Source organism: Myotis lucifugus, unplaced genomic scaffold (genome assembly GCF_000147115.1).
Source record: "Myotis lucifugus unplaced genomic scaffold, Myoluc2.0 scaffold_56, whole genome shotgun sequence".
Classification (NCBI taxonomy): Eukaryota; Metazoa; Chordata; class Mammalia; order Chiroptera; family Vespertilionidae; genus Myotis; species Myotis lucifugus.
Window position 1 is genome coordinate 4,734,897 of NW_005871104.1, and position 13,676 is coordinate 4,748,572.

General features: G+C 41.6%; 1 protein-coding gene across 2 annotated transcripts in view; it reads right to left on the reverse strand.

Annotated features, from left to right (window-relative positions):
• Positions 1-4,378: 4,378 nt before the first annotated feature.
• GRIA1 (glutamate ionotropic receptor AMPA type subunit 1) overlaps positions 4,379-13,676 on the reverse strand; it is a 268,297-nt gene continuing 258,999 nt past the window's right edge. For both annotated transcript variants that reach the window (XM_006089107.3, XM_006089108.3), the window contains exon 18: positions 4,379-7,247. In XM_006089107.3, the coding sequence (XP_006089169.1) occupies positions 7,044-7,247 (204 nt within the window). In that variant the 3' untranslated portion in view covers positions 4,379-7,043. The remainder of the gene's footprint in view (positions 7,248-13,676) is intronic.

Genomic DNA, 13,676 nt, shown 5'->3' on the forward strand with positions numbered 1-13,676 from the left:
TAACAGCAGCTTTACTGTGGCAATAGTCCAAACACACACACACACACACACACACACACATACACACACACACACACACACACTCCTTATGTACATCCAAGGATCCTTTGCCATGTGATACATATATGATACTGTTGTCAACATTTTCCATGGGCCAAAGCCTACAGTCCTTCAGGAATGGAGGAGAATGCTTTACCATAGCAGGAATGGTGAAGATGTTGCAAAGCAGCTCTCCTTCCTCATCTTGTGCTCATGACTTGATTTATGAACCCATTATGGTTCTCGTTTATTTAGTGTAGAGCCCAGAATTCTCATGTGTCTCTGGTGGTACAACTCCCATTGGTACCCCCTGGCTCCTTCTCTGGTGAGTTCTTTATATTCAAGCAAGTGCCATCTACAGGAGGCAGTCTGTGCCCATATGGTAGTATCTTTCTGGGGCTTTGTACTGGAAACTGTCATGAGGACAGATGGCTTCCTCTGATCTGTTATGGGAATTCCTTTGTTGTGGAAATATGCAAATTCTAGGCAGCTAAAGCTCTACTTCTACCTCTGAGTCTCAGTTTGCTCAGGTATAAATTGGTATGGTAATTTTATCTCCAGGGTTATTGCCAACAGGACTAGAGAGTAGTGTATAAAGTGCCAATCATAGTGCTTGGTACATAGTAGATGCGTAAAATATTAGTTTCTTGCTAAATTCAATACATAATATCTGAATGAATTTTTTCCTCAGCACACCCCTTAAAAAACATCTTCAACTCCTATTTCACAATGGATCAATAGCTTCCCATGCCCAGCCCAGCCTTTTCTTCACTGATTTGGTTGACCAATATGGTGCCAGTTACATTGGGTACTTGCTCTTTTCCAAATAGGTCCTGCCTGTTCTGTCCTTCATGCCCTGAGTTTTTCTGTTTCCCCTTCTCTGAATGCTTTTATTCTCTGGCAGTGTAATGCCTACATAACCTCAAGGCAACACACAGATGTCATCACCTCCTTCCCTTATTTCCCCAGGCAGAAATGACCTCCCCTTCTCTGGACACCAAAGAGCATTTTACCTCTCTCATTCATCAAGTCATTCAACAAATATTGATTGAGGATCTATTATGCTTGAGGCAGACAATGTCCCTGGTCTTGTATATTCTAGATGGGAAGAGGGCGATAATAAGCAAATAAACAAGATATTATTAGGTGGTGATGAATAATGTGAGAAAGTGACTTCAGAGCTAATCTGGATAAGATGGAGAGGGAAGGCTGTTCTGGGCAGATGGCATCTTGAGCTGAGACAGTTGATAAGAAGCCAGTTTCACAAAAGATCTGGTTGAAGAGAGTTTCAAGCCAAGGAGACAGCCGGTGCAAGGGCCTTGGGATGGAACTAAGTGTGGCATGTTTGAGGAACATGACAGAAGCTGGGGTAGCTGGAATAGAGTGATCAAGGGAAAAAGGGTGGTGAAATGTCCTTAGGAGGTGGTCAAAAAGGTAGAAAGGCAGTGACTTTGGAGAAGATTTGGATTAATATCTAGGCCAAGTCATTGGTTGGCTGAATGACCTTGGTTTCTGAACCTCTCTGAACTTTCATTTCCTCGTAAGTAAATGGGGGTAATAAATCCCCACCTCACAGTATTGTTTTGAGGACCAAATGAAAGGTATATGAAACCCTTGCATAGTATCAAAGAGAAGTTAAAGTTGTCACCAGCGGGATTCAGAGTGCCCATGAAAGAAGCAGCTGATAGGCAGTGCTTTCTGATAGACTGTTTAAAATGCAGGTTGTGGGATTTGGTGACTCTAATGGAAAAAGCCAAATAGTTTGGAAAATAACTGGCTATGTTGAAAGCTGACTCATTTCACAAAGTTGAACCTTCCCTTTCCTGAGGATGTACCTCTGATGATTGTATTTTACCTCTAATGTCTTGTGTTTCTGTCTTCCCCCAACAGAATGTTATTACAAATATATCTAAAGGGCAAAGGAGCATTTAGAGCCCAAGTTGGGGGACTGTGTATTTTCCTTCTTTTTTTTTATCAGTTGACTATAAGGGCATTTCTCTCTTGGGACCATGGGGATTTGACTGTCATCAGGTAACCTGGTTTCTGGTGTTGGTCAAATACCACTAATAATAGTGCTTTGTAGTTTCCAATGATGTTTTCATGAGCATTTTCTTTGGATGGCCCAATTTTAGTGGTTGTCAATTCTGGCTGCACATTATAATAACAGGATTGTTTAAAACAAACGAAGCAACAATAAAACAACTATGCCTTCACTCAAACTATATTTGGAGAAGCATCTTGGGAGTTGGTGATTTTGTTTAAAGTTCCCTAGGTGATTCCAGTGTGCAGTTAGGGAAGAGAATCACTGCCTATTTTGACATCAGATGTCCCAATTCTTTGATAAGGAAAATGAGGCTCAGAGTATTTAATTTTCTTGCTCAAAGTTGACATGAATAAGGAGAAGCCAGATATTGTGAACCCTAATCTACTGGCCTTTCCACGGTACCACATTGCTTCTCTACTCACAAGGTGATCTTGGGAGAAGTAGCTTCTTATTCAAGAACCTCAGTTTTCTTATCTGTAAAGTAGGATAATAGTGGACTTCCATAGACATTCTTTCTTAGAGAAAACATTAGCATTTGGTAAGAAAGGAACTTGCCATCTTGTCTCTCAATTAGGATAAGTTGATTTTTGACATTATTTCAGTGAAAGATACCCATTGTCATTTCTGTAGGGCTTTGATGACTCCCTCTTAGTATATATCAGAGTGCTACTGATCAGATAATCTGAATAGGGCTATAAAAGATGCAAGACAAGGAAAAGTAGAGGATGTGTGTATCAACTTTCACACTGGCAGAGTCTCCTTGATAGGGGTTTGTCCCAACTCAAGGGTTAGTCTAATACTGTTATGGGGAAACTTTGATTGTTAGGAACTCCATTTTATTTATTTATTTAATTTGCTTTTTTCAGGAACTCCTTTCTTTAGCTGAGTGTAAGTGCATTGGCCCGTAACCCCCAGAACTGATCATGGTCTTGTACACACAGAGGTATAGCTCCATTTCTTCAGAACAGCCCTGAGAATCCTTCCCCAGGCTGAATCAGTTATTCTGCAGGGGACCTGCTTTTCAGTTAGTTCCCCATCTTCCTTGTTGCCTCCTGGCCTGGATCTATTTTAAAGGGGCTAAAGAAACGCTTTCTCCTCTTCTTCCCTTTTGTCAATTTTGTCTGGACTAGTGATCTCTTATGCTCCAACAGGATAGGTTGACCTTCCCAAAGGTGTGACAAGTGTAGCTTTAACCATTTTCAGTTACTTTGGCATAACTGGAAGGTAGAAAACTGTTTCTCTATTATTTTCCTGACCGTCATGCATCATGGCCTGGTTAACAGAGAGGTGTGTAACATAAAGGCTTTGGATTTGAGCAGACCCAGTTCAAATCCCAGCTCTGTCACAGGACTTTGAGCAAGTTAATGTCACCTCTTTAAATCTGAGTTTCTCTTTTGTAAGGCCCTACCTTAGAGGACCATTGTCATGATATAAAAGGGTATTAAGTGTGCTTAATATAGTAAGTCCTCAATAAGTGCTCTTATAGCCATTATGATCATTGTTCCAACTATTTGATGGTAAGTTGATAGAGATCAGTTTTCTCCTCATGCTTCTTTATTCAATATCACCCTGAATGGAGGTGACTACAGTGGGTGTGGACAATGCCTGGAGCTTCTCACAAGTCTGTTAGTTTCTTTTCCTTCCCCCAACCCTTTTCTATCATGGTAGTTGCTGCCTAAAATGCCACTGTTAGAGCTTTCTTCATTTGTTTTAAAGTTTTGACCCATATTAATATGTAGCGTCCCTTAGGAAAGAAAACATTTGAAGCTGTTCACTATTCAAGTGTCAACGAATGCCAGATTCTTCACAGGAAGCCCTCTTTTTTGAGTAAAAGAAAAGCTTTCAGGCAAGAATGAGGGTCATGTGATCTGAGGACCAATATTATCTACTTAGAAACCTGGCCTAGATTTGGTTTTCTTGTGATTCTCTGCACATCATTTGGCCTCCAGTTTGGGGATGTCTGAGAGACATTCCCTGTGAGCCAACCAGTTCCCTAGAGGTACTATGACTACTGCAAGTGGCTTCTTATGCAATTGTAACTGTAGCCCTTGAAAATCAAATACCACACTCTGTCTTTTTGTTTTGTTTTTGTTTTTTGTTATCCTATTTGGATGAATAACTCATAACAACCCATTTCAGCTGAAATGACTTGTTTGAGATCTGTTTGTGAGTCATGCATAGTGACCAGCATTAAAAATTGTACTGGACTTTGGTTCCACAATAAGGAAATCACATAAGCCCTAGAGCTCTGGTTTCAGAAATGGCACAATGGAATGAACAAATATGAAAAGCAGATAATGGATCCACAGTGATTTAATTCTCGGTGATATTTTCAGTTTATGCAAATGCCAAAAGAAAAAAAATCAACCTGGCTACTTGGAAAAAAACAAACAGAAACAAAAAAAAATATTTAGTGTTTGATCAAGCAAAAATCCTTTCACACATCTGCCAAGAGAGTTAAAACAAATATAGATGTTAAATAAAAGGCCCAGGTACCAAAGAGCAAAATTTAATGAAAGCTAGAATTGTTAAGTATGGGTTCCTGTTGAGAAAAATGTCAATCTTTCAGAGTTTTCCCATTGCTCTATTTTTAAGAAAAGTGTAGTAAAAATACATAATACAAGTTAACTTTTTTTCCTTGCTTTTGTTTTTCCTGTCACTTCTCCATTGACAAAAATATCTTCCATTGGAGTCTTGGACCCCCACTTAGCATAGACCCTCATTTTTAGCACAGATGGCCTCTCACCATCAGATCATGTTACTGGTGCTCAGTAGCTGGAGAGGCATCCTACCAGGCCAAAGGCAAAAGGTCTTTGAAGCATGTTAATAGTAGAGGGTTATTTCCAACTCCTCCGAAATGCAGGTTCCCTAATGGCGGGTCATACCAGATTCTGCAGTGGTAGGATAAGGGCTGAGAAAAATCTGGCAAGAGGGCAGGGGCTGGGGGAGGACATCAGCTGGCAGTAGTGGAAAGTGATAATCCACCTCAAGGGTCTTGCTTCACGTACCATTCCCACATTGACATGTGAGAGACTGAATAATAACACTTGAGTTGAAAGGGCAAAGAGTTTGATTTTGGAATGATTCTTTGCTATGGCTGATGAAAGAAGAATAGGAGGGACATTGAGGTGGTGGGTTTCCAGTGAGAGAATCTACAGATGAAACCAATCATGCTGCCTACTCGTAGGCAGGCTCCAAAACCTTTAGTTTGTCAATTGCTAATGATAACCCCTAGCAGAGAAGACTGGATAGAAGTTGGGGATAAGGGGACAGCCAGAATATGGTTATCAATAAAAGCTAATGACACATGGCACGCACTGAATCATGCACCTAGGAGATGGCTGCTGGAGAGCTGGAAGCCAATTGCACCAAGAATGAGAGTTGGGATCTCCAAGAAAGCCATGTGCTAGGAACTGCACCCTCCCAACCAAAGTTGTAGTCTGCCTGGGCTTCTCTCCACAAGCCCTGTCACCTCTCCAGTCTTGCTTTAGTTCAGCTTTGTAGTCACGATCTTGGGTGTATTGATTCTGGTCATCAGAATATAACATCTCCATTCTGTTTTAACCAGGGGGAAGGTCTGCCTCCTTGGCTTAAAAGTTTGGGCCAGGGATCTTAAGGACCTCAATGTCATTATCAATTTAATCCATCTCCATTTCGTCCTTCAAATAATTCAGCCTTGGGTATTTTACTTTTTAGAAAGTTGTCTGGCCACATGCTAAAATAACACTTTTATATGGACATGAAAACCCAAGTTGTCTGGGTCAACGAAACCCTAAGCATCATATTCAGCCTCTCAAACCAAAGAGAGGGCACATCATGGAAGGTTCTATTGCTTTTGGGCTTCGGTGAAGCTTCCTTTTCCAAAATTCTTTCATCACCTTTCTTTTGCACTTAGCTTGCATAGCATTTCCCTCATATCAGAGACTCCAAAGAGAAAAAGAGTCTATTCCTCAGTGGGGCTCCTGCTCAGATGTTAAGCAAATGAGAAGCGAAAATCATGGGTGCTATCTTCCTGGCTGCCAGCTGTTCCCAAGTCTCTATTTGGCTCAGGAGGCCAATTGCCCTTCAGCCACCAGAGTGCCTTTGGGCTTGAATGTAGTCAGAAGGACATACTTCTCAGGGCTGAGGTTGACTCTGTGAAGAAATAAACCATTCCAGCTAAGGCCTATGAGATGGCTCTTACACATTAAAGGAAGCTTTATCGGGGTTTCAAGCAATAACTTCATGAGTCCTCCTCTGAGTGCACACTTGCCTGTGCCCTCTCCGCCACCCTTGGTCTCACTTGCTTTTCACATGCATTCTCAGCTAAATCAGTGTTTAGGCAGTGCTCTGTCTGGGGAAAGCAGCCCCCTCCTTCAATGACCTCCATCTTCATCCAGGGCTTGGAGCCATAGGCTGGAGGGTAACTTGGAGAGCTCCCATGGCGAATTAGTTTGAAAGTTGCTTTTTTCCTTTTGCTTGCTTTTAAGTGGAACAAACCTGTAATCTCCAATCTGAAAACTGAAGAGGGGTGGGTAAGGAGTTGGGAATAAGAAGTAAGGAGAAGGAAGGGGCCTAACAGAACCTGCAAACCACGAATATTAGTAAGAAAAAAATTGCACACACTAAGACACATTAACAAATGAATTAAAAGAAAACAGTACAGTTTCCTCATTAGTGTTCTGATGACACCATTGTCAGAGACACAAGCTCTTTTAGATAGGGTTATTTCCCCTTATTGCAGTGCAGTGTGATTTATCATCCTTACTTAGCAACGGAAAAGGGTGAAAGAACATCAAAAAAGGAAAAGGGATAGCAGAATGGTTTTCAATTCTTCAGGAAAATCTGTTGAATCATCCTCCTTGTGGTCGTAGTGGTTGGTGGTGGTTGCGTTTCATTTTGTTGTTTTTGGCACTGAAGGGCTTGGGGTGGGGTTGGAGGAGCTCGAGCCTGCTCCCCAAGGGGTCTCCATCTGTTCCAGTTATAATCCTGTGGCTCCCAAGGGCATCCCTGAACTGTGGCTCATGCAGGGAATTGATTGCATGGACTTGGGGAAGTCATGGCTGACCACTCGGCCATTCTCTCCACTACCACCACCACCACTGGCTCCTGCCCCGCTGTTTCGGGGGAGTGTCGATGTCCGTATGGCTTCATTGATGGATTGCTGTGGGATCAAACAGAAACCCTTTTTAAGAGGACCATGGGGTTCTTCCCCAGGTCCTTGGCAATGATTGGCAAGGAGAAAGAGTCAACACTGGACTTAAAATGTCACCCCTATCCTTTTACCCATCCAACTCCCTTTCTATTCTGTAATGCTAATTTTGACTTCCCATGACCTCACAAAACTGTTGCACGGCTCTGGAAAAGTCTGATCCCCTGTCTGGACCTTAAGTTCTCTGTTTAATGAGGTTTGCTGGACTGGGTGATCTCTAAGATCCTTTCCGGTTCTTATATTCTGTGTTTTCTAAAGCTGGAATAGTTCTATGGTTGTAAAGCAACATTAAACAAATGGAAAGGCTCTGGAAATGGAGTTTAGAAAACTTGGATTTTAGTTCTAGTTCTGACATCAACTATTCATGTGACCCTGTGCATATCTCCTTACATCTCTAGACCATTTAAATCTCTAGGTTTATGAAATATGATTATCTACGTACCTACAGGCTTTTATTAGCAAGAGTGATGCTACTATGCCAGCGGTTCTCAACCTGTGGGTCGCGACTCCTTTGGCGGTCGAATGACCCTTTCACAGGGGTCGCCTAAGACCATCCTGCATATCAGATATTTACATTACGATTCATAACAGTAGCAACATTACAGTTATGAAGTAGCAACAAAAATAATTTTATGGTTGGGTCACAACATGAGGAACTGTGTTTAAAGGGTCAGAAGGTTGAGAACCACTGCACTATGTGAACAATTATTTGAAATGTTAAAAATTAAGGCTGTGTTATTGTTGGGTTAAAATAAAAACCTATCTCTGATTTACTTCAGGGAAAATGCTATCCTATTGCTGGCAGCATGTGTTAAGGGAATGTAGGACTTATTTGAATAACACAATAAGCAAAATGTAATTGCAAAGGGGCATGTGCTAAAGAAAATGTGAATGCATTGCAAGGATCATTATCAATGGGAAGGATCAAATGCTTCCCATCAGCACATATCACCTGCAATTCCAGATTGACTTCAGATCAGTGCTTATAAGCTTTGTGATTTCTAGATTGTTGGAATCCTAGATATGAAAAGGACTCCAATAATCACCCCAAGATCAGATGAGTTAGCAGGAATGTTCAAGAACACAATATGGGGTTAAAACCATATCCTACTAGACAAGAGAAAGGGTTTTGTTCTGAGTTCCTTTGGAGAAAGAAACTTCATGATATGAAATTCAAACCCTTATTTCTTCCTCTCACTCTAACTTTGCATTAAAATATCCTCATAGAATTTTTGAGGTGGGGCTTTTTTGTGTGTGTGTGGGAATCAACATAAAGAAGAATTATCTATAAGTTGGGAGGTTTCTTTCTTGAAGGCCAACCCTACTCATCCTGTATTCTGTTCTCACATTTTTCTCGAAGCCATCCTAGACTGTACCAGCAAGTGCCGGACCCCCTCACCTTAGTACTCATACATTATGCATTCTCTTGTAACAGTTCTGCTTCAGGTATGTAAGTTTCATCTTCTTTAGGGAGCTATCTGGAGAGGGGCAAGGGCCATGTCTTTTCATTCCTTAACTATCTCCCAGAGTGTCCAGCTTACAGTAGGATGCTTAATCGATATCCCACCTAGGATCCTTCTTAAAAATTGTATGGTTTTCCTCTTTGCATATCATTATATTCTAGTGGCCAGAGAAGAGTGTCTACCTACTGTGGCCAGACAGACTAACCAGGGCAGTTTTGACCCAATTTTTGTTCTTTCTGCAATACTTTGGTGGGAATATCTTTTTATTGCTGGCAATTCTGTCAATGTTTTTCAATGTTATTTCTTTTTAAAATCAACGATTCAGACAAATTTGCCCCATATGATGCTCCACCCACACTGGTTTTGTCTCCTCCCCAAACCCTCAGAGTTGATTTATTTATATTCTGTCTTGGTTGTCCTCTACTGAAGAGGAAGTTTGGATTGCATTCTTCTAAGTCAAGGCCAAATAAATACCACTGTAATGCTCTATGGGGGAAATGTGAAATGAAAACATGAAGAATTAATCGTTACTTATTCTCACCTAAAAATGTTGAAAAGAAAATAACTTTGTATGTGTCTGTAAAATATGGAAACGTCTATAGATTAACTTGAAATGTCTACCTCCTATTATTTTTCTCTGTCTCATCCCTTTAATTAAAAACAAAAAGTTTAAAGTTCATCCTAATGACCTTGGTCTTTGTTTCTGAAAAGGTCTCACACATTCCAATTGAAGTTGGTGGTACTTGTTGAATTTATCTTAAAGGAAAAGATTGGTGGCACAGTCAACATTGCTGCCTATCAAAGTGTGAGAGAACATAGCCCAACATGTAGTTAAAACCCTCTAACGTCATGTCATTGAGCATTGGTTTTCAAGGAAGCTGAGGCTTCTCAGAGATCCATGACTCCATACATCTATTGGTGGTGGGTACAGCCTGCTTACTGGTTTCCTTTCTAACACTTTTATGGATCTCGGGAGAAGAGATGAAGGTAGCCCAAACTTTGGAGTGGAAAGCAATGCCAAAAATGACTAGCTCACTAGTTCAAACTTGGCTGCACATTGGAATCACTTGGGGAATTTTAGAAAACGACAACAAACAACAACACTGAAGCCTGAGACCTAATTCCACAGATGTTGACTTGATAGGGTAGTGTGTGGCCTGGACATCCTGAGTTTTAAAACTCCCCAGGTGATTCAATTATATAAGCAAGGTTGAAATACACTGATCTAGGTAATTTCATTCACTTTATAGAGAAACTGAGGACTTATGACTGACCTGCTTAAGCTTACAGTTATGGAGTCTAGTGCCTTTTAACGATGGTTCTTCCTGCCCCCCGCCCCGCCCCCGCCCTATAGCTAATCTGTCATAAGTAGAAGCAGTTTCCCTTTTTGCCTTGGGGAAATGTGGTTTTCCCTTGTCCATTTTTGACATACCAGCTGTTTTTAAATGTCATCCTTAGAGTTATTGTTTTGAAATTCATACTCAGGGAGTAAAGGGTGAGTGAAAAGTTCGAAGTTGGCTCTTCAGAGACTCATTTCATTTCTCTAACATTGATTGCATCCCAACTTCTCAGCTGCTTGTTTTCTAAGAAAAGTCTGCCCAGGCTCCACACATCATAGAGCACCCTAATAAAAGCTCAAACCTCAGTAATGACCTTATCCTAGCACGTGTGCTAAGAGCCAGAGTGACCGCCTGCTGGGATGGATGCACCTCCCCCTCCCCCCATTACCAGGTCTCTCAGCTGCTCATTAATTCCACAGAAATGTGCAAAGCCTCAATTGCGATGGCTTAAACATGGCCTGTATTAGTATAGCCACATGCAATTTTGAAAGGTCATCGGCTTTTCTGGGGGTGGGAGAGGCTGGGGGTTATTTTCCTTTAGGAGCAGCTAAGAACTCAGGTTCTGGTTTGTTTTCCGGGCAGAGGGAAGAAGTGGAGGATGTGAGAAGTAGAGAATCCAATTTGCAGTTTGTCTTAGGTTATTTTGCTGCTTTATGACAATTTAAATTAGACACAACTGTTCTGGTTGCCTGAATCCCTCTCTGAGTTCCCAACTCTTACATTTTTTCTCTTCCCTCAGTCTTCCTGTATCCTGGTCACCCTTGCCTTATTCCAATTTCTGGGCAAGAGTTCTCATGTTTAGGTCTCTCACACTTGGGCAACGTTTCCTGGCAACTCTCTTCCCCTGAATTTCTTTCGTACTTCAGATCTATTAAACATTGCTTTCTCAAGGAAGCCTTTCTGACCTGCCCAGCCACCATTCCCCAATCACAACTTGACTGCACTGGGCATTTTTCTTTGTAACACTCATTGGATATGTGTATTTGCTTATTTTCTGTCTTCTCCATCAAACTCTCTGTGTCCTGAGAGCAGACACTGTGTCTGTTTTGTTCCCAACTGCATCCCCAGTGCTGAGCAATGACTAGCATATGGTTATTATGGAGAGCTTACTATGGTCCAGACATATTGCCAAGCTCTTTATGTCCATTTTTTCATATAATCGTCACAATAATTTTATGAGGTATGAACTACCATTAGCTCCATTTCACAGAAAATGAGGATCAAAGAGCTATTGAAACTTATCTAAGATTATACAGTTAATAAATAGAGCAAGTGGGATTATATTCAGACATTCAGACTACAGAACCTGTGCTTTAGACCATTATACTGCACTGTATCCTAAGGGAGAAGTGAGAAAGTGCTGCTGTGATGTGTACTGGGCAATCCCAAACCCAGTGGTTTGGGTTATGGTCCATGGGAGGATTTTAGGGAGTTATAAAGGCTGCAGCTCACCTAACTCTTCTCCTGTTCCCCTTGTCGCCTTTTGAGTGGCCTTTTGTCACTTCGAAGGGTAAGTTAGGGGAGTCTTTAAGCTCTGGATGTAATAGGCAAAGGAAGCTTTGTGTAGGTTCTAGGAGACCTTGTTGTGTTTAGCCAAACCCCTTGAAAATCTAGACTGGGTTTAGGGTCTAAGGCCCATGCTTTTGCTATGTTTTGTCCTTGGACCTGGTGGTGGGTGAATTGGTCAAAGGTAGGATTTAGGTGTTTCTAGGACCTTTGGCCAAATACTATCACACTACCATCCCTTAACTGTCCCTGTCATTATATCTTAGGGAAGTCACCTTTTGAATAGGCCCTATGGGGCAGAAGACGGGAAGAGCTTGTGTAAAGGCACATGCGTGGAAAGCATAGGTGAGTAGCTGGAGTATGGAGTATGTAAGGAGAGCAGATTGCCTGGGAAGGGAAACTAGGATGGAGCCATGACATGGAAATGCTGAATGCCAGGACAGAAGGCCCTCCTCCCCCAACTTCCAGTTTCTGTGTACAGAACTGAATACAGAGTTTCCAAACAAGGGAGATAAATGTCCAGCAATATCTTCTCTAAGAATGATCTTAGAGATATGTGTAGGGCTGATGGCAGAAGTCTATGGTTGTGATTTAGTAGTGGGTGTGCTGAGCTTGGTAGCACTTGAATATTGTAAAATGGGCACCTTAGGGTGCATTCTAGGAGAGTCAGTCCTACCAATAAATCTTTTTAGTCTAGTCAAGTCAAAGTAACAGCCTATGGTACATAGCTCAGAGTGACTATGCTTGTCTCTACTTCTGTTGGTTTGAATTCCACTTGTCCTCCCTCTTAATTTCTGCCTCTTCCTGGAAGACTTCTCTAATTTCTTTTTCCTGTATATTGCTATAGGCCTTCATATCTATACCATAGGTTGCTTCATTGAGTAATTTTTCTGTCATTCTTCGTTGAAGGTGCTGAAGGCCACAGGTTGCATCTAAGTCCTCTCTGTCTCCTCAGGATGTCTTGCTCATGGTTTTCTTCCCATGATTACCACTTCTATAAATATTTTCTTATTGAAGCTAAATGATGAAATGTGAGGGGCCTTGAAGGTCATGTAATCCAACTCCCTTTGTATACTTCAATCTATATTCTTGCCAAGAGTTATTTAGCCTCTACTTGTATGCCTCCAGTTATGGGGTGCATGCTACTTATTGGGACAGTCCATCCCATTTCTGGATAACTCTGAAAGAAAAGTAGATCTCTCTTACTGTGCTAACATCTGCTCTCCATAGCTTTTGATCATTAGTTCTTGCACACTTTCGGATCCCACAGAACTAGTTTGTTTTCTTTCCCACTTGAAAAGTCTTCATATTTTTACAGGTAATTCTCATATCCTCCATAATTCTTCTCTTCTCCAGTTAGTTGCCTTCAGCTATATTTGATGTGGTTTGGGGTTATCTAGTGAATCTTTTTACCTTTCTCTGTGCATGATGTTGTTTGCCAAAGCTTGTCTCACAATGTAGTAGCTAAGAAAAGACCTAATTCACCAAGCATGACAAGATCATCCATTTTGCAGAGGGTGGACACCCTCTCTCCTATATTGGGAGCTACATTTCTATTAATGCAAGCTCAGCAAGAATCTACCTTTGTAGCCATCACTCTTGCCTCATGCTGTGTTCACTGTCTACTTCAACTCAACTTTTAATCTCACTATCCCATCTTTGGCCAAAGTAGTTATTTTCTTGGGCCTTATGTTTATTTTTTCCTTCCCTTCCCTTCCCTTCCCTTCCCTTACCTTCCCTTACCTTACCTTCCCAGCCAGACGTAACGATTCCTTTCAATTCCTTTCCCTTTCCGTTTGTTCCCCTACACCGTTTCCTTAGTTGTAGTATAGGACTGGACTGGTTGATATGACTGGAGTAAAATAGATTGCCACCATCCCGCCCGCCTGTCTCGACGGAAGACTGATCCAGACGGTTTTCATTCGGGTTGAGAAGTGTGCGTGGGGAGCAATGAGTGCCGTCGCCGACTGTGAAGAGGCCCAACATGGAGGATACGACCACTGGAGAGAAGCAGAGTACTTTAGTGTTGATCGCTGACTAGTGAGCTACAAGAGGAAGATAGAGGGGAGATGACAGCATATGCTTTCGCGTGA